Raw genomic sequence first — 23932 nt, 5'->3', positions numbered from 1 at the left:
TAGTTTTGTAGAGAGGAAAACTGGGTAACAGATCATATTCCTAGTCAGGTAATTACTACTACTGGGGAAGAAAATCTAACAATATGTATGTACAGATGGTATATAACCACTTTCATTTACAAAGAAGAACGAATTCTGGATTGGAAATTAACCACAGGTTGAGTATCTGAATTTGACCTTTTTCAAAAGTAAATGGTGGTAGCAAATAAATTGATAAAATTTGATCAATCTATACCTGATATATCAGAAAGGTGGGTTCTCAAGCAATTCACTGCACAGTCTGAATCACTAAGCAATGCTACATTTGGTATCATCAGAGCATAAAAAAATTCCACATAAGTGACATGAAGATTGGGACTATCTGAAGAGCAAGGACAGTAACCTACTTATTTTTACTTTCTCAGGTTCTATCACAATGCCTAGCACAGAGTGGGCCTACAAAAAGTATTCAAACTACATAAGTAAATTTCTTACTTAACTGAGGTTTTCTGCTCAGATGCAAAAGATTTATTAATTGAGGGAAATATGTCTTCTAGATTTTCTGAACACACAATGAATATAATTTAACTCTTGATGACTTGAATCATCATAAACAAATTATTGTGTTACATTTTAATACAGTGACTCTCAGGGACTGTTCACATTTCTCTATGATCTGTACTTCTACATCAAATGATTATTGACTATATTTTTGGACTACCAAGACATACTCTTACAGGTTTTTCTAATTGCCTGTCAGTGTTTCATGCTACTGTCAATAAACCTGCCTTAAATTGCTCTTGTCCTAATTAAAAGCACCTACTACTACTTGTTAGCATCACATATTGTTTAAAAAGTATTTACAGGTAAGCCTTTTTCTATATTAAAAATAATTTTAATTCCAGTGTAATTAACATACTTTATATTAGTTTCAGGTGTACAAAATAGTGGTTCAGCAGTCCCACATATTACTCACATGCTCATCAAGTGTACTTTTTAAAAAATGTTTATTTATTTTTGAAGAACGGGTAGAGAGAGAGGGAGACACAGAATCTGAAGCAGTCTCGAGGGTCCAAGCTGTCAGCACAGAGCCCGATGCGGGGCTCAAACCCACGAGCCGTGAGATCATGACCTGAGCCGAAGTCGGATGCTCAACCAACTGAGCCACCCAGGTGCCCCAAAAGAAGTGTATTCTTAATCCCCTTCACCTCTTTCACCCATCCCCTCTACCTACCTCTCTCTCTGGTAACCATCTGTTTAGTCTCCTATAGTTAAGAGTCTGTTTTTTGGTTTGTTTCTTTTGTGCACTCTACACCCTCTATGCGGGCTCCTTTCTACTCTCTGCAGATTCTGAGTTGATATTTCTTTAATATGTAATGTATCATTTTTTTCTTTTCCTAAAGTCTGGTAAAATGGTAGGGAAGTTCTATTACTGTTCAATTCTCTCAGTTTTTTTTTGTTTTTATATTTTTTACCAATTCACAAAATGCATTCAACTATTCTATCTTTAAATTTTGGGGTCTTTCCAAAGAGTTCAATATCTTCTGTAATATAAAAAGTTGGAATGATGTGAAGCTTATGGAGGGGTGCCGTAATCACCCCAAAGATTTCAATTCAATTTTCCACAACTTTTGTCAGTGGAACGTAGTAACTATTAAATAGCTAATACAAATTTAGTTGGTGCTTTGAAACGTATTTGACATATAAATGTTAGTTATATTAGTGTGTGATATGTTAATTCAGAAGGGTTTAAGCCACACTATGAAGCTCTAGCTATAGAAGAATCTGTAACTTAGTTCAATTCTTCCTTTGAAGCTCGCTTCAATTATCTGCCTGATATAAAAATACAAAATAACCCTTTTCCCTTTTAATTGCAACTTTCTTTTGAAGAAAAGGGGTTTTCAAGTAATTGTTTTTGAAAGTTTCCCTAATGGGATTAAAACTATGCCAAACTGTAATTAAGTAGAAACAGTGAGCTCTATTAACAGGGGTTAAAATCCAGTTCTAGGTTGAGTAGTTATTAAAGGTCAAAAAAAAAAAAAATACCCAAAGAACAAGATTTACGATAGATATAAATATGGATAAGGCATTCTTAGATAATTCAGTAATTAGTTGATTAAAGCTTTGTCTTACCAAATATTGCTCTGGTTCATATTTCCTGTCATCTAACTTTCTTTTCTGTTATTTTGAGCATGTCAATTACCATCTGATTGTTCATAAAACACATATGTTTTCTATCTCTCCACTATACTCTCAAACAAGGGAAGTAAGCAGGTGTCTGGAGTGTTTGGTGACTTCTGAATTAACACTGCTTGAAAAGAAAAGATTAAGACTTTCATAAAAGGACAGAAGCTAGCTCAACTAATCCTGTTTAAAATTAAAAATTTATCCTCAGGGTTGGGAATAAAATCTTAAACTCTGTAAGTGGGTTCTTTAAGGATAAGGACTATGTTTTAATCTCTGGACCCCTACCAAGTTCCTGGTAGTATGCATAGCACACAGAGGACAGTGAGGAAATACAAGCCTTATGAATAAGACTTGAACCTATAACTAAGATACATACAGAAACTTATTTTATCTGTTGCACAGGCCTTCCAGAAGGTTGTTTTATTTTTTTCAAAAATGTATTTATTTTGAGAGAGAGCACACACACACATGTGGGTGAGGCGGAGAGGGAGAGAGAAAATCCCAAGCAGGCTCCACACTGTCAGTGCAGAGCCTGAGAGGAGGCTTGATCTCAAGAATCGTGAGATCATGACCTGAGCCAAAATCAAGAGTTGGATGCTTAACCACCTGAGCCATCTAAGCGCCCCTAAAAGGTCGTTTTAATTTTTTAAAAGCTTCACATATGACTGAAGACGTGATTCCCCACCACAGCTGAGATAGTTTTCAGTTTTGTTAACCAGTAGTTTACCAGAAAATCTAGAATAAGAAAATGATATATATAATGATGTAATTGTAAAAATTTAAGTATAATTAATTTTAAGGACAATTTAGAGATTATTGCAACCATATCTACAGGAAAAGCCATTAAATAAAGTTAATTAGGGCATATTCAGGACTCTGAAGGTATCTAATATTCTTTATACTCTAGTAAAATAGATTATGCACTCTCAACAGCTGGTTATAAAATAATTATGATTTGATGCTTCACTGTGAGCACATGGATATAGAATACAGAGAGGAGGGAAAAATCCCATAATCTTTCATTATAATAAAATTTGTTACAGGTGTTAGAAAGTGAGATTAAAATATAATAACCCTTGGCTGCATATTAAGGCTATACTACATGCAATTATGTTTTGGGGGTCCTGTATAAAGTCACATAACTTTTAAACATAATTTGACTATATTTTGCTATTTATCTGTTTCTACTCCTTACTGTATCTTCACTTTTTAAGAATATATTACAGCATCTTTCTGAAAATGAATAAAGAAAATACATATACAATCATGTTATTTGTAATTTCTTCATTTCCTATATAAAGGAAGGTAAAGGTAAATGGTGAATATACTTGAAAGAGGTCATAAATCATAATACATTGAAAACAGCTGGATATGAAGCTAAGGTCAAGAATATTTTTTAACTATCTGATGAACTACAAAGGGTAAATGTTAATACTAACATTCACAAGTTTCACCAAATGTGAGTCTGAATTAGAAGTATATGGTCTACTAAAAGTACTCTCAATTATGGGAGCGAGTATATGATTCCATTGATTTCTACCTAACTTTCAAAACATCAACTTATTTTCTCTCCATAATAGGGAGAATAGGGCCCTTAGCAAATACAGGCTTATGCTGGGGTTTTGCAATTTCCACACAAATGACATTTGAGGCCAGATAATTTTTTATTGTGGGAGATTATCATGTGCATTATAGGATCATTATAATGTAGGATATTTTTGAGGCCTCTATCCACTAAGTGCCAGTACCACCTCTTCAACAACCAAAAATGTCTTTAGACATTGCCAAAAGTCTCCCAGGTGGGGAGAGGAATCATCTCTGATTGATAACCAGTGGCTTATACAGAACTCTGTGATCAAAAAAGGGGTGCCACCATCTCTGATAAAAGCTTCTAATTTCTCTAACGTTTGGTCTTGTTAATGTACACCCTTTGGTTAGGCAAGAGAAATATTATTATTGTATGATGAATTTAAATTATCTTAAGAACATAATAAAGATTAATTTTATTCACTACTTGAAATTCCTTTCCAATTCTTAACATGTCTTTTTATATATTATAATCATTAGTCACATATCATTTTATATATTTAAAAAATTTAACATTTCACAAATTATTTCCATGTAGTAACAATGACCTACAAATATTTTATTTTACTAGCTTTATGATACACTACTGTGTTAATACTGTTTGGTTAGACATCTTCCTACTGTTGGACATATAGGCTTTTTCCAAATTTCCACTATTAGAGGTAGTCTGCTCAACACACTATTGTGTAAATTGCTTTTGGAGATAGGGCATGAAATGGGGAAAGTAAAAGTTAAATTCCAAACAGGATTACAGGCTCAAATAGCAAGGCAGTTTTATAGCTTTTCTTATATATTGATCATGATATTTATCCTAAATGTTGAGTTACTTAACTACTAAAAGATAGAAAAGAAAAAAAAAAAAGAAAAAGTCTTGTATTTTAAATTTTAGTTTCTCTATATTGATAAGGCTATCATTCATCACTATATAATCCAGACAAGGTTTCTTTTCTTATAAAAAAATTTTTTTTTTTTTTTTGCCAAATTGTTCACACTTTTCCTTATACCCAGTTTCTATAGGGATCTTTTCTTATTGAAGAAAACTAGGTTGAAACCTCTTTAAAAATCTAAATTATGATCTAAAACATAAGGAAATTAGGGAGATATGAAAAAGAGAAAAAGGTCACATGAAAAACGCAAAATATAACCACTTCTGATATCAGCCTGGCAAAATTTTCCAATTTTGACTGTTCAAAATTTTGACTGAAAGCAATACTAATATATTTCAAATACAACAGGATCAGGCAAATTTATCAATAATCTGAGCTCTATCTTTCTGGAAAACTAATACATTTCCTCAATCTAAAAAGATATTTTCTGGGGCACCTGGGTGGCTCAGTTGGTTGAGCATCCAACTCTTGATTTTGGTTCAGGTCATGATCTCAGGGTTAGTGGGTTTGAGCCTTGTGTGCGTCAGGCTCTGCACTGACAGCATGGAGCCTGCTTGGAATTCTCTCTCTCCCTTGCTCTCTCTGCCCCTCCCCTTCTTCCTCTCTCTCAAAATAAGTAAATATTTAAAAATTAAATAAGATTAAAATATAATTTCTAAATAGACAATGTGAATTTTATCTGTTGACTAAAAACACAAAATAAAAATAAAATGTTATGATTTTCTCCTTTAGCTCCCTGAAGAATCCTATGATCTAAACAATAATGAGGAAAACAAAGTTTAAAAACTGTCAAACTATATACTTCTATTTATCTCAACCAGATGTCTCACTTTAAACAAATCTCAGGTAAATAATTAGGTATAACACTGCAGGATCTAAAGGATGTTGAAAGTTGCTTCCAAAATTGAAGTAATGGTATCAAGTGTGCTCAGACAAACTCAAGAAAATGAAAGCATTTTTCTCCTTACATTATTAACTATAAATGGAATTAGCTGTCTTACAAGAATGAGTAAACGATCCAGATTTTTAAAAGATTATAAACTATCTGAAGAGGCTCTGCAGAGAAGAAATCCTCTAAAGAAGTGAGGTGTTTGTATGAATCCATATTAAATCCTCTATCACATAAATATTTGTTTTTAAAAATGGCTTATGACAAATAAATGTCTATATGGAATAAATCCTCTTTGTTACTGGAGCATTATAGATATAAAAGCTGATGAGTAACAGAATTGTTTTGATTCTGAATACTATTTTAGTTTTGACAGTGATAGCTTAATGAAGATCAAAATTAATACTCTATTTGTCAGGCAATAGTGAAGGAAGTCCACAGGCGAGGAATCAGTGAAAATGGCTACCACCATCACCAAGTTCATGCATTTCTCATTATTAAGAAAGTCTCTCAGGTCCTTACTACAAGTCCAATTCTTATAAATATTGTTACTTCCTTTGTAATTCACAGTATATTAGCTAAGGCAAGTACATGGACAAACACAAGAAACAACAGGTTGACCAAGAAAAGATAACAAAAGCAAAAATACAAACACACACCTTCAAAATATATAACATAAAGGTCTTTTGGTAAATGTTTAGAGTTATTGATATCAATACACTTTTACGGTATCAGTATAATTATGGATATTCATAATGATCCTTGAATCATCAAAAAGTGTTAAAATTTTGTTGAATATAGTACAAGGAGGCAGGGAAGTTTCTCAGTAAATGATTAAAATAAGAAATTAAAAAGAAAGGAAGGAAGGAATTTAGTCCTAAAGTTTAGGTTTCAGTTACCTAGAAAATTCAGTTCAGTGAAACATCTTATTCCAAAATGATGCCAAATAAATTGATATTTAATATTAACATAACATTCAATAAGGTTAGTTCCTATGACTAACATCTACCATACTCAATAATAGCTTGTATAGAAAAATAAGGAATGACAGATAATAATATGTAAACTTTTATGGTCTATTGTTACCTTTATGCTGTGTGGCCATTTCACATGAAAACAACCTTTTAGGCAGTTTAAAGGGAAATAGCTCTTATGTTAGTAATCTCAGTAAGATTATCCCTACTAAGTACAGTCCCAAGAATTTCTATTTCTTGAAGAGCAGAAAACATATTTTAAAACTAATATGCAAATATTACGAATCATAAACAAGTTAAAAATTTAGAGTCACAAAATTTAAAAATTAAACCCTGTATGTAACCTAAAACTATCTGATAAACATGCCTCCACAGATTACAATGTCAAATATTTGTAATCTATACTTTCTTTTACCCTTCTACTTGTTCCTGTAAAGGAAGGCAATATGCATATACCTCCTACCACTAATGGAAGTGAGGTGGATGGCTTTACAGAAAACTCTAGGATACTTGCAGAAGTCTTTTTCTCTTACAATGTATGCTGTAAGTAAGTACATAAATCAGTTATGCATAAAACTATTTATTGAAAACAACACCCTAATTTATAATATGGGAACAAGTTAAGAGGCATACATTATGTTTAACCATAGCATAAAAAACAATTAGCAAATTTACTTAACAGAATTCTATTTAGACTCATGAAGAACAGACAACTCACTAAAAATAAACAGCTTCTACAAAAACTATAGATAACACCCTGATTAAAAGACTATTCTTCCTATTAAAGAACAGAATTAGTCCTTTATGATCATATAACACCAGATATATTAAAAATAGCTTTGCTGAGAAAATATTTTAATACAAATGTTGTTTGAAAAAACACCTGGTGTTTCACATCAACTACCCATATACCAAAGTGTGTATGTGTAAACACACACACACACACACACACACATGTGTATACACACATAAGTGTATACACACACATACACACACACACGAACACAAAAGAATCTAATAAGGGTCTAAACCATTTTTAATAGAAATATTTCTAAAAATAACAGTTTTCCACATTCTCAGATTGTATACTGAACATAATGTTTTTTTGTTAATTAATAGCTATCACTATGAACATTATCCTATCTCTTAGATTATATCGATATTCTCAGAGGTATCACTTGAAACTTCTGAATGCTTATGGCTGTTTTATGCCTCTGTTAAATAACCTCAGAAGGTTGTCCTTTAATGGCATTTAAGTCTCTTCCCTTCAGAGTGCTACCAATATATGTTTCTCCTAAACAGCATATAAAATGACTACTACAAGTCTGCTGATATGAAGCTTTGCTGTATGTATCACTATCCTTATTTTATACATAATTCTAGATTAACAGGTTCTGAGCAAACACCTAAAAGTGGTCTCATGGCATTCCTAAGCCATAAAAAAAAAAGGTATTTTTAAAATAATGATTGATTTTCTCCAATGCTTAAAGCCTTCACATTTGCTGGTGTATAACTGTGTTTCAAATATGTAATATCACTGAACTATTAATGCCAGTTAAGCAAGTATCACTGATTTAATAAATAACATAAATGAGTATTTTACCAAGTGTCGAGTGAATATTCTTTTCTTTATATTCTCTCAAGAACTATAAAAAATGAAGGTAAAATTGTGAATTTAGAATATATAAAGTTTAAAAAAGACTTTAACTGATAAAGCTGTTTTAAAAGACATACTGGTAAGTATGTTTCAAAAACATCTGGGGCAGGATTAAACAATTTATATATTATTTATGTCACAGTTAATTAAAATTTTTATGTTAATAAGCAATAAACTTCCATTAAAAGCATATAATTATTAATTAAGAATATCTGCAAGGCAAGCGTTACCCTAAAAACTACCAGTCAGCAAACAACCAACCAGTATATTGGGAAATATTCTAAAACTATACCTGATATAAACCAGGCAAACAAAATTTAATTTACTTGCCCTGGTACCATTTTTCTCTATGAAAAATGAAAACCAGACCACACAGAAGAAATAAAAGGAACAATGTTTCTATTTTTCATTACAAATTTTTATGTAACCCAGAAAAACAAGATTAAAAAAGAAAGCTTTAGAAAAAAGCAGGAATAAATTTTAATGCTAAAAATAATAGATAGAACTTTTGGATCAACACCTACCGATTTTTTTCTACTGTTTTCCAGATCTTTGAGTTCATTCTCGATTTTTGTGATTAATTCCCTGAGTTCATCAAGATTAGTGCAAATAAGCTAAAATAAAACACAAAAACACAGCTTGATAACACATAATATAAAACACCCAAAATGTGGTAACAGAAGTTGATTTAACATACACTAAATTCACAATTATTTGTATTTGTAATAGTAAAAAGCAAAAAAAATCCCACAGTTTATATTTTAAAATATATCACTTGTTATAATGTATGAACTTCAGGCATAGCATAAAAATAACTGAAATTTCAACCCTGGTGGTTTCATACCACACCCCTCTGTTCTCAGCTTGCTTTATAATCCAGGTACTTTCTTAACGTTATCAGCTTTCAGCCCAGAATGACAAAGATCTGGAAACCCACCCTATAATTCACAGATTACTGAATCACCTTTAAGAAATGCTTTATCAGGCAGTATCCTAGTTGATGAATAAATGTGTCCCTGGAGAAATGTCATTATACCTTTGCTTTAGTTTGCTAACTATATGATCAAACTAATTGTATTATGGTTGGGACTGCCAAGAAAGAAGGATTTCCACTATATGTAATACATATATTCAAAGAAATAAATGACATTAAGTACACATTCTTAATATGATCTTGTAGTCTTTAATAAAATCATCTCCATAGATAGCATCTATTTCTTTTCATAATTATATGGAAATATAATTTTACTTCACCTTGGTAATATTGACAAATGGCCAAAATAATTGGTTATTAGTTATGAATAATCAAACTAGTTTGGCTTAACTAAAGCTTTAAACAGTGAAGTGTCTGGGACACCTGGGCGGCTCAGTAGGTTAAGTGTCCGACTTCAGCTTAGGTCATGAATTCAAGCCCCGCATTAGGCTCTGTTCTGACAGCTCAGAGCCTGGAGCCTGCTTGGATTCTGTGTCTCCCTCTCTCTGTTCCTCCCCCGCCTGCATTTTGCGCCTCTCTCTCTCTCAAAAATAAATAAACATTAAAAAATAAGTAAAAAACAGTGAAGTGTCAGCAAAAATATTAATAACTACATTTTAGTTCTTGTAAAATTATACTGAGTTTTTCCCAATATATTTAACTTTTCCCTAAAATAATTTAAGCCCATATTTTAAAAAATCTATTATAAAAAAGAAATGTTTCTAAAACAACTGCAACTACATAAAGAGGAAAAGTTTTAGGTTAATGAAAGTCTTGTAATGTTTATACTGCATGATAATTAAAAAAAAATACTATACTTATAAAGCTATTAATTCACCATAAGTTTTTATCAGCCCAAATTTGTTATATTCATTAATTTCTGTGTAAGGATACTGTTTTCCTAAAAGGCATATTTTTTTGTAAAAAAAACCCAAAAAACAACAACAAAAGAAAAGTGGGTTACAACAAGATTATTCCTAGTGATAACTGTGTGACAAAAATGGGAAAGTAGGACCCCTTTAAACTTCATTATTAGGTTAAGCCATATGAAATCACTGATATGCCCTTGATCTACCTAAATGGCAATATAGTTAAATCTAACAGACTAAGAAAAAATCACATATATTATAAATTATAATTAGTATTAACAATTATTATTAGAAATGCCTACATACTTTCAAACACACAGAACTGACGATGAAGAGAAAATATGCATTTAAGTAACTCAAATAATTTCAAGGGTATAAAACACAATGATGTAGTAGGACAGTGCTGCTAATATTTTATTATAAACTACACATTCCCATTTGCCAAATCTAGAGTCCTGGAAGAAATGCTAATAGGCAGTGGACTGGACAACTATGTGAGTGCCTCTAAAATTTGATAGTGTCTTCAACTTCTATTCCATTTATAAAGCTTCATTGTTGGTCCTACACCAGGTTTTTAGTAACTACTCACTCAGTGGTAACTAAACTTCCCATTGTAAAATCTGCTATTCTGACTAACATGTCAAATTTGCCCCAGAGCTTACAGATGGGTTACATGCCTTTTCACTGAACTTCGTGTGGTAGTTAATATCACAGCACAGATTTCTCATTTGCACACATGGCAAAGCACAGAGGAATTTTCACCTGCATCTTAGGTGTCTCATTATACAAGGAATAAGGGTACATTTTGCATGTATAGTTTGTAGAAACTTACAGTAACAATGAAAACATGCACCCCGACAACCAGACACACTCTAAGAAACTTAAAATCTTTCAGTTCATAGGAATCAACAAATACTTAATATTCCATTTAAAGGAACACAGTTTTGAAGTCAAACTATGAATATTATGAATATATTAAAATAGTCCTTCGAAGTGGCTTACCAGCTTAGTAAGTTGTATACAAAAGTCAATGCTTCTCAGACTTTAATGTGCATAAGAATCACCTGGGAATCTTGTTAAAATGAAGTTTTTGATTTAATGGGTCTGAGGTGGTACCTGAGATTCTGCATTTCTAACAAGTTTCCAGGTATAGGCCACATACAGATCATACTTTTGAGCAGTAAGGTTCTAAATGATTAAGAATTCCAAATCTTCATGGCTTCTGAAACACTCTGGTACTACAGAGTTCATAATGAACAACTAGCTTAACCAAACTCCCCTTACCCCCAAGTCACCTGTAACCCTATAATAGATAAACGTATTTATTATCTTCTTGCCAAACCCCCAAAACAAGACTAAATGCACATCCAAATATAAGGCTCAAACATCAAATTCCCATAGAATACACTAGGATACATAGTCCTGAGCTCTCTTTCTTCTTGAACAGTTAATTTTCACTAAACAAGTACCATAAAAATCAACTGATAAACTCAAATCCAAATCAACATAAACCTGTTAGTATAGCTTATTGAGTAAAGCAAGACACTGAAAATACCTAGATGAGTCGTCAGACTCCATAAACACAAAGGTTTGGTCCTAGCCTTTCCACTGGTTGTTAAAAAGATTACACATGCAAGTCTTCGCACCCCGGTGAAAATGCCCTCTAAATCACCAGTGATCAAAAGGAGCAGGTATCAAACACACTAAAATGTGGCTCATGATGCCTTCTTTAACCACAACCCCACAGGATACAGCAGTGATAAAAATTAAGCCATGAACGAAAGTTAGACTAAGCTATATTAAACAGGGTTGGTAAATTTTGCGCCAGCCATGGTGGTCATATGATTAACCCAAATTAATAGACTAAGGGTGTAAAGTGTGTTAAAGAGAACCCTGCACTAAAGTTAAATCTTAACTAGGTTGTAAAAAGCTACAATTAATATAAAAATAAGTCACAAAAATGACTTTAATTCCTCCTGTTACACTATAGGTAAGACCCAAACTGGGATTAGATACCCCACTATGGGTGCTTTATATCCCTCTAGAGGAGCCTGTTCTGTAATCGATAAACCCCAATATACTTCAGTACCCCTTGCCAATTCAGTCTATATATTGCCATCTTCAGCAAACCCTACAAAGAAAGAAAAGTAATAATAACTATCATATATCAAAAAGTTAGGTCAAGGTGTAACTCATGAGGCAGGAAGAAATGGGCTACATTTTCTATGTAAAAACACAATTCCCTATGAAAATTCTTATGAAACTGAGAACTAAAGGAGGATTTAGTAGTAAATTAAGAATAGAGAGCTTAATTGAATTGGGCCACGAAGAAAGCACACACTACCCGTCACTCTCAAGTGACATAAACCTAAAGACAACTTATTCAAATAACAAAAACACAAGAGGAGATAAGTCATACCAAGGTAAGCATACTGGAAAGTATGCATGGATAAACCAAGATGTAGCTTAAAGCATCTGGCTTACACCCAGATTTCACATCAAATGATCATCTTGAACCAAAGCTAGCCAAAACAACCAAAAACTCAACTAACATGAAACAACCAAAACATTTAATAAATTCTTACAAGTATAGGATAGAGAAATTCAAATTGGCGCTGTAAAGAAAGTACTGTAAGGGAACAATGAAAGAAAAATTAAAAACTCTAAACAGCAAACATTACCCCTTTGTACATTTTGCTTAATTAACTAGAATAACCTAACAAAGAGAAGTTAAGCTAGTCCTCCCCAAACCAGACAAGCTACCTATGAACAACCTGTGTAGAATAAACTCATCTATGTTGCAAAATAAGTGAGAAGATTTGTAGGTAGAGGTGAAAAGTCTAAGGAGCCTGGTGATAGCTGGTACCCAGAAGAGAATCTTAGTTCAACTTTAAACTTCCCCGCCTGTATACCAAAAACATCACCTCTAGCATTTCTAGTATTAGAGGTACAGCCTGCCCAGTGACGTTTGTTAAACGGCCGCAGTATCCTGATCTAAATGGCTGTGGTATCCTGATCATGCAAAGGTAGCATAATCATTTGTTCTCTAAATAGGGACTTGTATGAATGGTCACATGAGGGTTTTGCTGTCTCTTACTTCCAATCCATTGAAACTGACCTTCCCGTGAAGAGGCGGGAATATAATAATAAGATGAAAAACCCTACGGAGCTTTAATTAACCAGTCCAAAGAAATCAACTCAATTCAACCAACAGGGACAATACATGGACTGACAATTTAAGTTGGGGTGACCTCGAAGAATAAACAACCTCTGAGGGTCTGAAATCTAGACCAACTAGTCAAAAGTATTACATCACTTATTGATCCCCAAACTTGATCAGTGGAACAAGTTACCCTAGGAATAACAGCACAATACTATTTTAGAGTTCATATTGACAATAGAGTTTACAACCTCGATGTTAGATCAGGACATTCCGATGGTGCAGCAGCTATCAAAGGTTCGTTTGTTCAACAATTAAAGTCCTACGTGACCTGAGTTCAAATTGGAGCAATGCGGGTTGGTTTCTATCTATTAAACAATTTCTCCCAGTATGAAAGGACAAGAGAAATGAGGCCTACTTCACATAAAGTGCCTTAAACTCATTAGATGATATAATCTCAATCCAGACTTTGTTAACTTCCACTGCCCAAGAATCCGGGTTTGTTAGGGTGGCAGAGCTGGTAACTGCATAAAACTTAAACCTTTATAATCAGAGGTTCAACTCCTCTCCCTAACATGTTTGTAATTAACATCTTTTCACTGAACGTCCCAATCCTCCTTGCAGTAGCTTTCCTAACACGAGTAGAATGTAAAGTATTAGGATATATAGAACTTCACAAAGGACCAAACATCTTGAACATACAGGCTACTGCAACCTACTGCAGATGCGGGGAAACTTTTTAATAAGAGCCCCTGCAACCCCTCACATCTTCCATATCTACATTTATTATAGCACCCATTTTAGCCCTCTCACTCGCCCTAACCATCTGAATCCCCCTGCCAATACCATATCCACTCATCAACATAAACTTAGGAGTATTATTTATACTAGCTATGTCAAGTCTCGCCATTTACTCAATCCTATGATTACGCCTTAATCAGAGCCCTGTGGGCCATAGCTCAAACAATTTCATACCAAGTTACATTAGCAATAATCCTACTATCAGTACTGCTAATAAATGGATCCTTTACACTATCAATGCTAATCATCAGTCCCTTTATGACCTTTAGCCATGATCTGATTCATCTCAACCCTAGCAGAAACTAATCGGGTTCCCTGTAGAAGGAGAATCAGAACTTGTATGTGGGTTTAACATTGTGTATGTAACAGGTCCCTTCACCCTATTTTTCCTAGCAGAATACACCAACATCATCATAATGAACATCCTCAATCTTATTTTTCGGAGCATTCCACAGCCCATATTTACCAGGATTATACAGAGTCAACTTTACTGTTTAAACCTATTCCTGACAATTACCTTTTTATGAATTTGAGCATCCTATCCATGATTCCAATATGACCAACTAATACATTTATTAGGAAAAGAACTTCCTACCCCTCACACTGACCCTATGTATATGACATGCATCACTACCTATTATTATAGCAAGCATTCCACCCCAAACATTAAGAAATATGTCTGGTAAAAGAGTTACTTTGATAGAGTAAGTAATAGAGGTTTGAATCCCCTTATTTCTAGAATTATAGGAATCGAACCTAGTCTTAAGAATTCAAAACTCTTCATGCTACATTATACCATATTCTATAGTAAGGTCAGCTATACCTTACAGCCTGGGGTATCAGGCCCATACCCCAAAAATGTTGACTTATACCCTTCCTGTACTAATAAAACCCCCTATTATTATTATTACAACAGTCATCTCAGGAACTATAATTTTAATAATAAACTCTCAGTGATTAATAATTTGAATCGGCTTCAAAATAACTATGCTAGCTATCATCCCTATCCTTATAAAAAAAAATTCAGAGGCACCTGCGCGACTCAGTTGGTTAAGTGTCTGACTTCAGTTCAGGTCATGATCTCACAGTTCGTGGGTTCAAGCTCCGCATCAGGCTCTGTGCTGGCAGCATGGAGCCTGGAGCCCGCTTCCAGTTCTATATCTCTCTCTCTCGCTGCTCCTCCCCTGCTCATGGTCTCTCTCTCTCTCTCTCTCAAAAATAAACATTAAAATAAATTATTAAAAAAAAATTCAACTCACAAGCCAAAGAAGCATCTACAAAATACTTTTTAACACAAGCAACCACATCCATACCTTTAACAATAGGAATTATCATCAACCTACTATACTCCGGGCAATAACATAAAAAACCCTCAATCCTATAGCATTGACTATAATAACTGTTGCCTTAACAATAAAACAGGGGCTAACCCCATTTCACTTTTGAGTACCTAAAGTTGCACAGGGAATCTATCTTCAGGCCTAATTCTGCTAACATGACAAAAAATTGCACCACTATCCATCCTGTATCAAATCTCACTTGCCATCAATCCCAATCTACTTCTAACAATAGCCATCACATCCGTCCTAATTGGAGGCCGAAAAGGACTTATTCAAACATAACTATGAAAAATCCTAGTATATTCCTCAATTGCCCATATAGGATGAATAACAGTCATTATACTATACAGGCCCACAATAATTTTAAACCTAGTAATTTATATCATGATAACACTCACTATCTTCATACTATTTATACATAGCTCAGGCATAACAACATTATCACTATCCCATACATGAAACAAAGCACCCCTAATCACCTCACTCATCCTAGTGTTAATACTATGACTAGGAGGCCTTCTACCACTCCTAGGGTTTATCCCAAAGTGAAAAACCATTCTAGAAATTAAAAACATGAAATTATTATATCTACACTATTAGCCATCACAGCACTCCTCAACCTATATTGTTATATACGACTAACATATGTCACAGTACTGTTTCCCTCAACAAATAACATAAAAATAAAATGACAATTTGAAAGCACAAAAAGATAAACTTCCTGCGCCCACTTATTGTAATCTTGACTATGCTACTCCCACTTATACCAATAATATCTATTCTGGACTAGGAGTTTAGGTTAAAATAGACCAAGGGTGTTCAAAGCCATAAGTAAATTACATCAATTTAACTGCTGCATATTTAACCTTAAGGACCGCAAGAATGTATCTTACATTAATTTACTGCAAATCAAACACTTAATTAGCTAAGCCCTTGACAGATTGGTGGGCTTCCATCCCATGAAATTTTAGTCAACAGCTAACTAATCAACTGGCTTCAATCTTCTCCTGCTATCTAGAGAAAAAAAGGCAGGAGAAGCTCTGGTAGATTTGAAACTTTTTTTTTTTTTTTAATAATAATAGCGAGTATTTATTGAGCATGTAGTATATGTCAGGCAATATCCTGAGTGGTTTTTTTTTGTTTTTATTTATTTATTTTTTTAATATATGAAATTTATTGTCAGATTGGTTTCCATACAACACCCAGTGCTCATCCCAAAAGATGCCCTCTTCAATACCCATCACCCACACTCCCCTCCCTTCCACCCCCCATCAGCCCTCAGTTTGTTCTCAGTTTTTAAGAGTCTCTTATGCTTTGGCTCTCTGCCACTCTAACCTCTCTCTCTTTTTTTTTTTTTTGAAACTGCTTCTTTGAATTTGCAATTCAACATGCTATTTCACCACAGAGCCTGGCAAAAAGAGGACTTAAACCTCTGTTCTTAGATTTAAAGTCTAATGCTTTCCTCAGGCATTTTACCCATGTTCATAAACCCCTGATTGTTTTCCACTAATCACAAAGATATTGGCACTCTTTACCTTTTATTCGGTGCTTAAGCACTCTTTACCTTTTATTCAGCGTAGTAGGGACTGCCCTTAGCCTTCTAATTAGAGCCGAACTTGGACAACCTGGCACCTTACTAGGAGATGATCAAATTTATAATGTAATGGTCACAGCCCATGTAAATATAATAATCTTTTTTATGGTCATGCCTATTATAATTGGGGGTTTGGGGAACTGATTAATACCTCTGGTAATCGGAGCACCAGCAACAGCATTCCCTCAAATAAATAATATGAGCTGTTGACTACTTCCCCCATCCATCCTACTACTACTTGCATCCTCAACAGAAGCTGGTGCAAGGAACGGTTTATCCCCCTCTGGCCAGGAAGCCCACATAAGAGTGTCCTTGAGGGGCGCCTGGGTGGCGCAGTCGGTTAGGCGTCCGACTTCAGCCAGGTCACGATCTCGCGGTCCGGGAGTTCGAGCCCCGCGTCAGGCTCTGGGCTGATGGCTCAGAGCCTGGAGCCTGTTTCCAATTCTGTGTCTCCCTCTCTCTCTGCCCCTCCCCCGTTCATGCTCTGTCTCTCTCTGTCCCAAAAATAAATAAACGTTGAAAAAAAAAATTTAAAAAAAAAAAAAAAAAAAAAGAGTGTCCTTGAATATGAAGATCAAAAAGACTAATTTCCAAATAGCGGATGAAATACTGAATTAAATGCACAATGGTAAGATAAATGTTCCTTAAATGACAGGACTCTTCAACATAAATTTGTTGAATTTGAGGGTGAAAATAATTTTAGCAATATTTACTTTGAAGTTATCTTAAAATGAATTAATAGCTACATAACAATTTACAGTCTCTTTCTATACTAACTCTCTACAAATAGATATATACCTAATGCAGATACTCAAAATATATAGTCAAGTTAAGCTCTCAGAAAATTCATGTATAGGAACATACATAATTTTGTTACTAATACTGAAAGAAAAAATACTCTGATTAATGCCAACTCTGCCTTATATACCCTCTATTCCTTCTCTTTTTATATAATATGGCATATGTGTGGCCTTTAAACTCAACTTCAAATGGTGTTTTTAAAACAGAATCAATAAATAAAGTTCACCTATTAAGGAGAACAGATGCATTTTTTGAACAAAGCAAAACATCTTATCAAAGCCTCCATTACCTTGAATTAGAAAAATGTTATCTGAGGCTCAGGGCTTCCAGGGATGAAAAACAAAAGCTCCATAGCAGCTCAGATTACAGTTGGGTCACACTGCCAATACTCACGAGACAAGATTTTCAGTCATACTGCAGAAGTTACGAAAGAGTTTGATCCCCCAAGGAAAACCTCTTGAAAGCTGTCACTCTCCCTCAAGGTAACTTTTCACTTAAGGCCAATCCATGAGAGCCACAAAATCATAAATCTTAGAACAGAAAGGACTAAAAACATGTAATTTTTAGACTAAAAAGGTGTATCTCCAGTTCACATACAAACTAATTAAAACTAACAGAGGTAACCTAAGATGACACACTGGTAGAAGAGACCATAGAACGTAGGACTCATCTACTTCCTACTATATTATATTATATTCTTTAAGGGATCTTTCCAAACAAAACAAAATAAAAAATCTAACAACAATTGAATATGTATTATGGTTTTAGGTTTAATTTATCCCTAAGCTTTGATTTCTATTAAATGTTAAATATTAAACGGTCTCCTCTTCAACTCAGAAAGTAGGAATGTGTATATACAGCGGGGGAGGGGAGGTCCAGTAGAGATCAAAAGAATTCTGGTATGATCACATATCAGAAAAACAACATAATAAATCATTCGTTACTTTATCATTACTTCAAGCTAGAAATTATGCCTTTGGGTATAAACTCAATAGGTATGAGAGGTATTTTCTTTATTTGTTCCAAAAAGAGCATAAGGCAGCATACAAAACTAAAGCTATATAATAAATCACATTAAACAGCAAAGGGAAAACAATGCAGGAGTCAAAATGAGTAGGCCCAAACTGGATCTCTCATTCACTACCATTCTAATAAAACAAACCTACACTTCATTCTAAAAATTGTAAGCAAAACACTAAATTCATGGTATAAATTCAAATTTCATATTGTATTTAAACTAAAATTATAATGTGGTGACTGGGTGGCTTAGTTGGTTAAGCATCAGCACAGAGCCTGCTTCGGATCCTTTGTCCCCCCTTCTCTGCCTCTCTCTCTCTCTCAAAAATAAATAAACTTTTAAAAATAAATAAACTAAAATTATGTTAACATCTTAAAATATGAGGACAGAAAATTTCTTCTCATTTCTTATGATCACCATACTATCAAGAATGACTGCTTCAAAACCTGCAAATAGGATATCATATGTGATGTGAAAAATAAGTCTGATTAACAAAGTATTTATATTAATGAGACATGTTTCTCTCAATGCACAATATTCAAAAATTGAACGAATTTTAAGAGGAAAGTGAAACCCATACTTTTAAAAGTGAAAAAGCTGGGGCGCCTGGGTGGCGCAGTCGGTTAAGTGTCCGACTTCAGCCAGGTCACGATCTCGCGGTCCGTGAGTTCGAGCCCCGTGTCGGGCTCTGGGCTGATGGCTCAGAGCCTGGAGCCTGTTTCCGATTCTGTGTCTCCCTCTCTCTCTGCCCCTCCCCCGTTCATGCTCTGTCTCTCTCTGTCCCAAAAAATAAAATAAAACGTTAAAAAAAAAATATTTAAGAGGTAGCAATTTAAAATAATATAATCAAAATAAAATAATATAATCAAAATAATCCTTAACACAGTGAAGCAGGTGAACTCTAATTTTGGTCTCAATTTGTTATACTGAGGGTCTCAATTTGTTACTTTATTTCATATCCTTTAGTTTCTCCATTGGTTAAATATAGTATGATTAACATACCTGTGAAAATTATAGTTTTTTATATATTTTTTTTTTTTTTTAACGTTTATTTATTTTTGGGACAGAGAGAGACAGAGCATGAACGGGCGAGGGGCAGAGAGAGAGGGAGACACAGAATCGGAAACAGGCTCCAGGCTCTGAGCCATCAGCCCAGAGCCTGACGCGGGGCTCGAACTCCCGGACCGCGAGATCGTGACCTGGCTGAAGTCGGACGCTTAACCGACTGCGCCACCCAGGCGCCCCTAGTTTTTTATATTTTAAAAAGTTTTAAACTTTTCCACAGGTATGTTAAGGATCTGAGTTTATGCTTATGTTTAAAAATACTACCACTATGTAAGTCCTAGTCAGCAGCTGGATTCTGGATTTCCTCTATAAACCAGCCTTTAGAATAAACCACACATATAGAACAGGATCAAGTATAAATTACATGAAAGATTTTGGTTACCAATGAAAAGCAAAGACATGGCAACTAAAGCTCTTACATTATTTTAAAATTTTACTGAGACTTGACACACTGTTTTAAAAATGCTTCCTATGACTCTGTTATAACTGTGTTCAAAAAGAGAATTCACATACTAGATTTCTCTCTCAAATAAACAAATTAAAAGGCTTTGGCAAATATTCATTAAGAAAATTGATATTTACTTTTTAGTTTAACAGTCTTATATTACAAAACTGACAAAATAAAATTTTAGTCAATTTAGTAAAGTCATAAGCAATTGTTCAATATGATTTAAAAGTTTAAATCACCAACATGCTAAATACTAAAAATAAAAATATTTCCTAATTTTTTTGCACCTATTGCTAAATTAAAAAACCCCAAAATTTCCCAATAAGCCAACTATATAATCACCATAACCCTATAGTGGGTAAGCATAAATTTTTCCCCTGATTAAATCTAATGATGCAAATATTACTTGGTTTTTCACTTTTCAAATTCTTGTAGGCTTAATCATAACATTTCATGATTTATAAAATATGACCAAATCTGAGATTTATTGCAAAGTCTTCATGTGGTAAAAGTCAGTAATAGATGCTTTTAAGCCAATTCTTGATTTATTTTCCTACTCATAACACTGTACTTATGTCTAAATAATCTGGCATGCTTATTTGAAAAAATAAATAAGAAAGAATACATAAAACAGTTAACTCTCTCATTTAATTCTCACAAGAACCCTATAAGTAGGTACTATTGTTACCCCATTATACAGATGAGGAATTGAAAAGCACAAAGAGGTTAAGGTTACAGAGTTAGTGGTAAAGCTGGCATTAGAACCTATATAGCCTGGTTCCAGAATCCATGCTTAACTATTATGCACATTACTGGTACCCACCTAGATCCACTGAATCAAGGATGAAATCTTGGTACATAAAACCCAGGAATTTTCATTTTTAATAAAGGTATCACATTATTTTTATACTATCTGAAGTATGAGAACCACTGACATAACCCTTAGGAACAAGTGGCACAGATGTGGTTAGTCTCTATATAATACACACACAAAAATCAATCCAATCCACTATTTGAATATCTATAGCGTATACCTTAAATAAAGGTAGGATAATTCTTTTCTTAAGAAAAGTTTAAACTGAGATATAGATACTAGGTGTAAATATAAGTAAACATGAAGCAAACAGGCAATGTTAATTTCCAGATTTAAAAAAGTCAACAAAAACACCGTCGAATTAAAAAGTAGTTGAGGTCGGGGTGCCTGGGTGGCTCCAGTCGGTTAAGCATCTGACTCTTGGTTTCAGCTCAGGTCACGATCTCACTGTTTCGTAAATTCAAGCCCCACAGCCAGCTCTGCGCTAATGATGCAGACCCTACTTGGGATTCTCTGTCTCCCTCTCTCTCTGCCCTTCCCCCACTCATGCTGTCTCTGTCTCTCGAAATAAATAAATAAACTTAAAAAAAAAAAAGTAGCTGAGGTCAAAACAGGATTTACTTTTTTAGTTCATTAGGACTTATCAAGAAATAAACTTTACAATTTAATCCCTGGACACATTTTTCATTATTTAAAGATGGACTAATCCTTATACAAATTAAGTCAGGTTTTGCAAAAGGGATCCAATCTCTATCTACTAACAGCTTCATTACTTTCAGTAATAAAATATTTTAGAATAAATGTGGTGAAGAAAATCTCCCAGCGAAACCATTTTAGAAAGTATTTTTATGTTTAATACTAGAAATGGGATATTTAAAGAACTTGGATAAAATGAATAATTTGCAGAATCTGAGGTGCTAAATGACATATTGCTAGAACTTCTGGGAAAGAAATAAATTCACTTCTTTATTACATAATAATCAGTTTCTTACATGTGGGTAACTTCAAAGAAAAAAAATTCTACATAAAGTTATTTTGAAAGGCAAAACTATAGGTTTTGTCTGTAACAACAAAGTTTACTAGTGACTAATACTGTCTTATCTCCTGTTCTTTGCTTATTTGAAGCAAATGACCTTTTTCCTGGGAGACAGCTATCAATTTCATGGGATAATACCATGGTATTCATATTATAAACTAGGCATAAGAACCACTGCTTTCATAAGCCTATTGCCCATCCTAGCGCCCGCCCCCTGCCCCCCCACACACACTAGGACACCTTAAGAACCAGGAAGGGGATTTATATATAACATAATAAAACATAACATAATTAATATAATATTTATTTTAAACAGCTCAATTTGGCAAAACATGTACTCTGACCTTAAGTTTCTGAGAGTGGTAAGCAAATGGTCAGTAACTGACAAAGCATCACTTAGTATTGTGCTTTTCAAGATTTTTTGCTCTACCCATGGTCAAAAATATATTTTACAGTGCAAGCAAGTACAATAAACACAAGACCAAAACCAAAGTTTCATGAAATGATATTACCCTTACTGTACTTGACACATTCATAATTTCTTTTCTATTTTAACTGTTGGCTTATAAAAGGAATGGTGGTCATATAATCTGCTAGATTAATTTCATGCCTCACTAATGAATACATTTGCAATTTTAAAAATACTATGCTATCTATGTCACTTATTACATATAAAAGTCCATCCACTAAGATAGGAATGGAAACAAACATCAACAGCAGGTCAGATCTGTTCTGAGACTTATATTCCCAGGATGAATATTTTAAGGGATTGAGGGGAAAAAAATCAGTGGGAAAAATAGCAAAGGCTGGTATGACATCAATGGAAGAATGACAATATTATAGTACTGAATACCAGGTATAAGCAATGGTTAGACAAGCCTCCAAGTAAAACAGTAAATATACATTTTTCACTTAATATTCTGTAACCAAGGTTACTTTATACAAAAAGATTATGTAGAAATGTTTGAAATTCATTCTAAGAAAGTCATTAAAAATATCTATCCTAGGGGTGCCTAGGTGGTTCAGTTAGTTAAAATGTCCAACTCTTGATTTTTGCTCAGGTCATGATCTCACAGTTTCATGGGTTCGAGCCCTGCATCGGGCTCTGCTCTAATTGTGTGAAGCCTGCTTGGAATTCTCTCTCCATCTCTCTCTCAAAAAAACTAGATAAACATTTAAAAAAATATATTCTATCCTAAAATACTAAAAGAAAATGCCTATTTCTTTCACTGTTCATTTAAAATTGTATTTTTACCAATTAGTAACTTCCATAAAAACACTTCTAAAAATAAGATTTTTACTGAAAAATAAATGTGTTTACATTTTTGGATATATGTAACTATTAAACTCACATTACATATTACCAATATTTTCATAGTTATTGTTCTTTGTTTTCTTCTTGACTTGAGACTGACAGAAATTTATTTTAACACCATTTTTATTTTTTGGCAATTAAGTATTGTTAGAACTGGACTGGACAAAGATATTTTAAAAGAAGAGTCATTTGAATGAAAAAACATCTTTTATTAGATTGAAAATAAAAGTATTATTTAGGGTGAAATTCTCTGCTGATTCTAGTACCAGCTACAAATGAAAAATTCTTCACATAATAATCTGGCAGTAAATATAGTTATTTCTTTTTGCAGAAATGTGTAAAGACCATTCAATTAAATGTTACTTAATATTCTCTCTGAAGTTCATATATAGTTAAGAGTTAAAAGATTTGTTTTTAAGTTAATAAGTCTACTATTTCCACAGTGCCCAAATAAGTGAAAATAAATTACCTATTTACAAATTGTTTACAAATTATGATTTGTTCTTGGAAGACTCTCATGTACACATTTGCTATCATA

The 23932-nt window shown here is 33.7% G+C and overlaps 1 protein-coding gene across 4 annotated transcripts in view; it reads right to left on the bottom strand.

The window, feature by feature from the left end:
• KIAA2026 (KIAA2026 ortholog) overlaps window positions 1–23932 on the bottom strand; it is a 133596-nt gene that overhangs the window by 38080 nt on the left and 71584 nt on the right. For 3 of the 4 annotated variants that reach the window (XM_047829811.1, XM_047829812.1, XM_047829814.1), the window contains one exon: window positions 8685–8774. The exons of the other annotated variant lie outside the window; for it this stretch is intronic. In XM_047829811.1, the coding sequence (XP_047685767.1) occupies window positions 8685–8774 (90 nt within the window). The remainder of the gene's footprint in view (window positions 1–8684; window positions 8775–23932) is intronic. 4 annotated transcript variants of the gene reach the window in all.

Source organism: Prionailurus viverrinus, chromosome D4, assembly GCF_022837055.1.
Source record: "Prionailurus viverrinus isolate Anna chromosome D4, UM_Priviv_1.0, whole genome shotgun sequence".
NCBI classification, from domain to species: Eukaryota; Metazoa; Chordata; class Mammalia; order Carnivora; family Felidae; genus Prionailurus; species Prionailurus viverrinus.
This window is presented reverse-complemented; position numbering and strand designations above follow the sequence as displayed.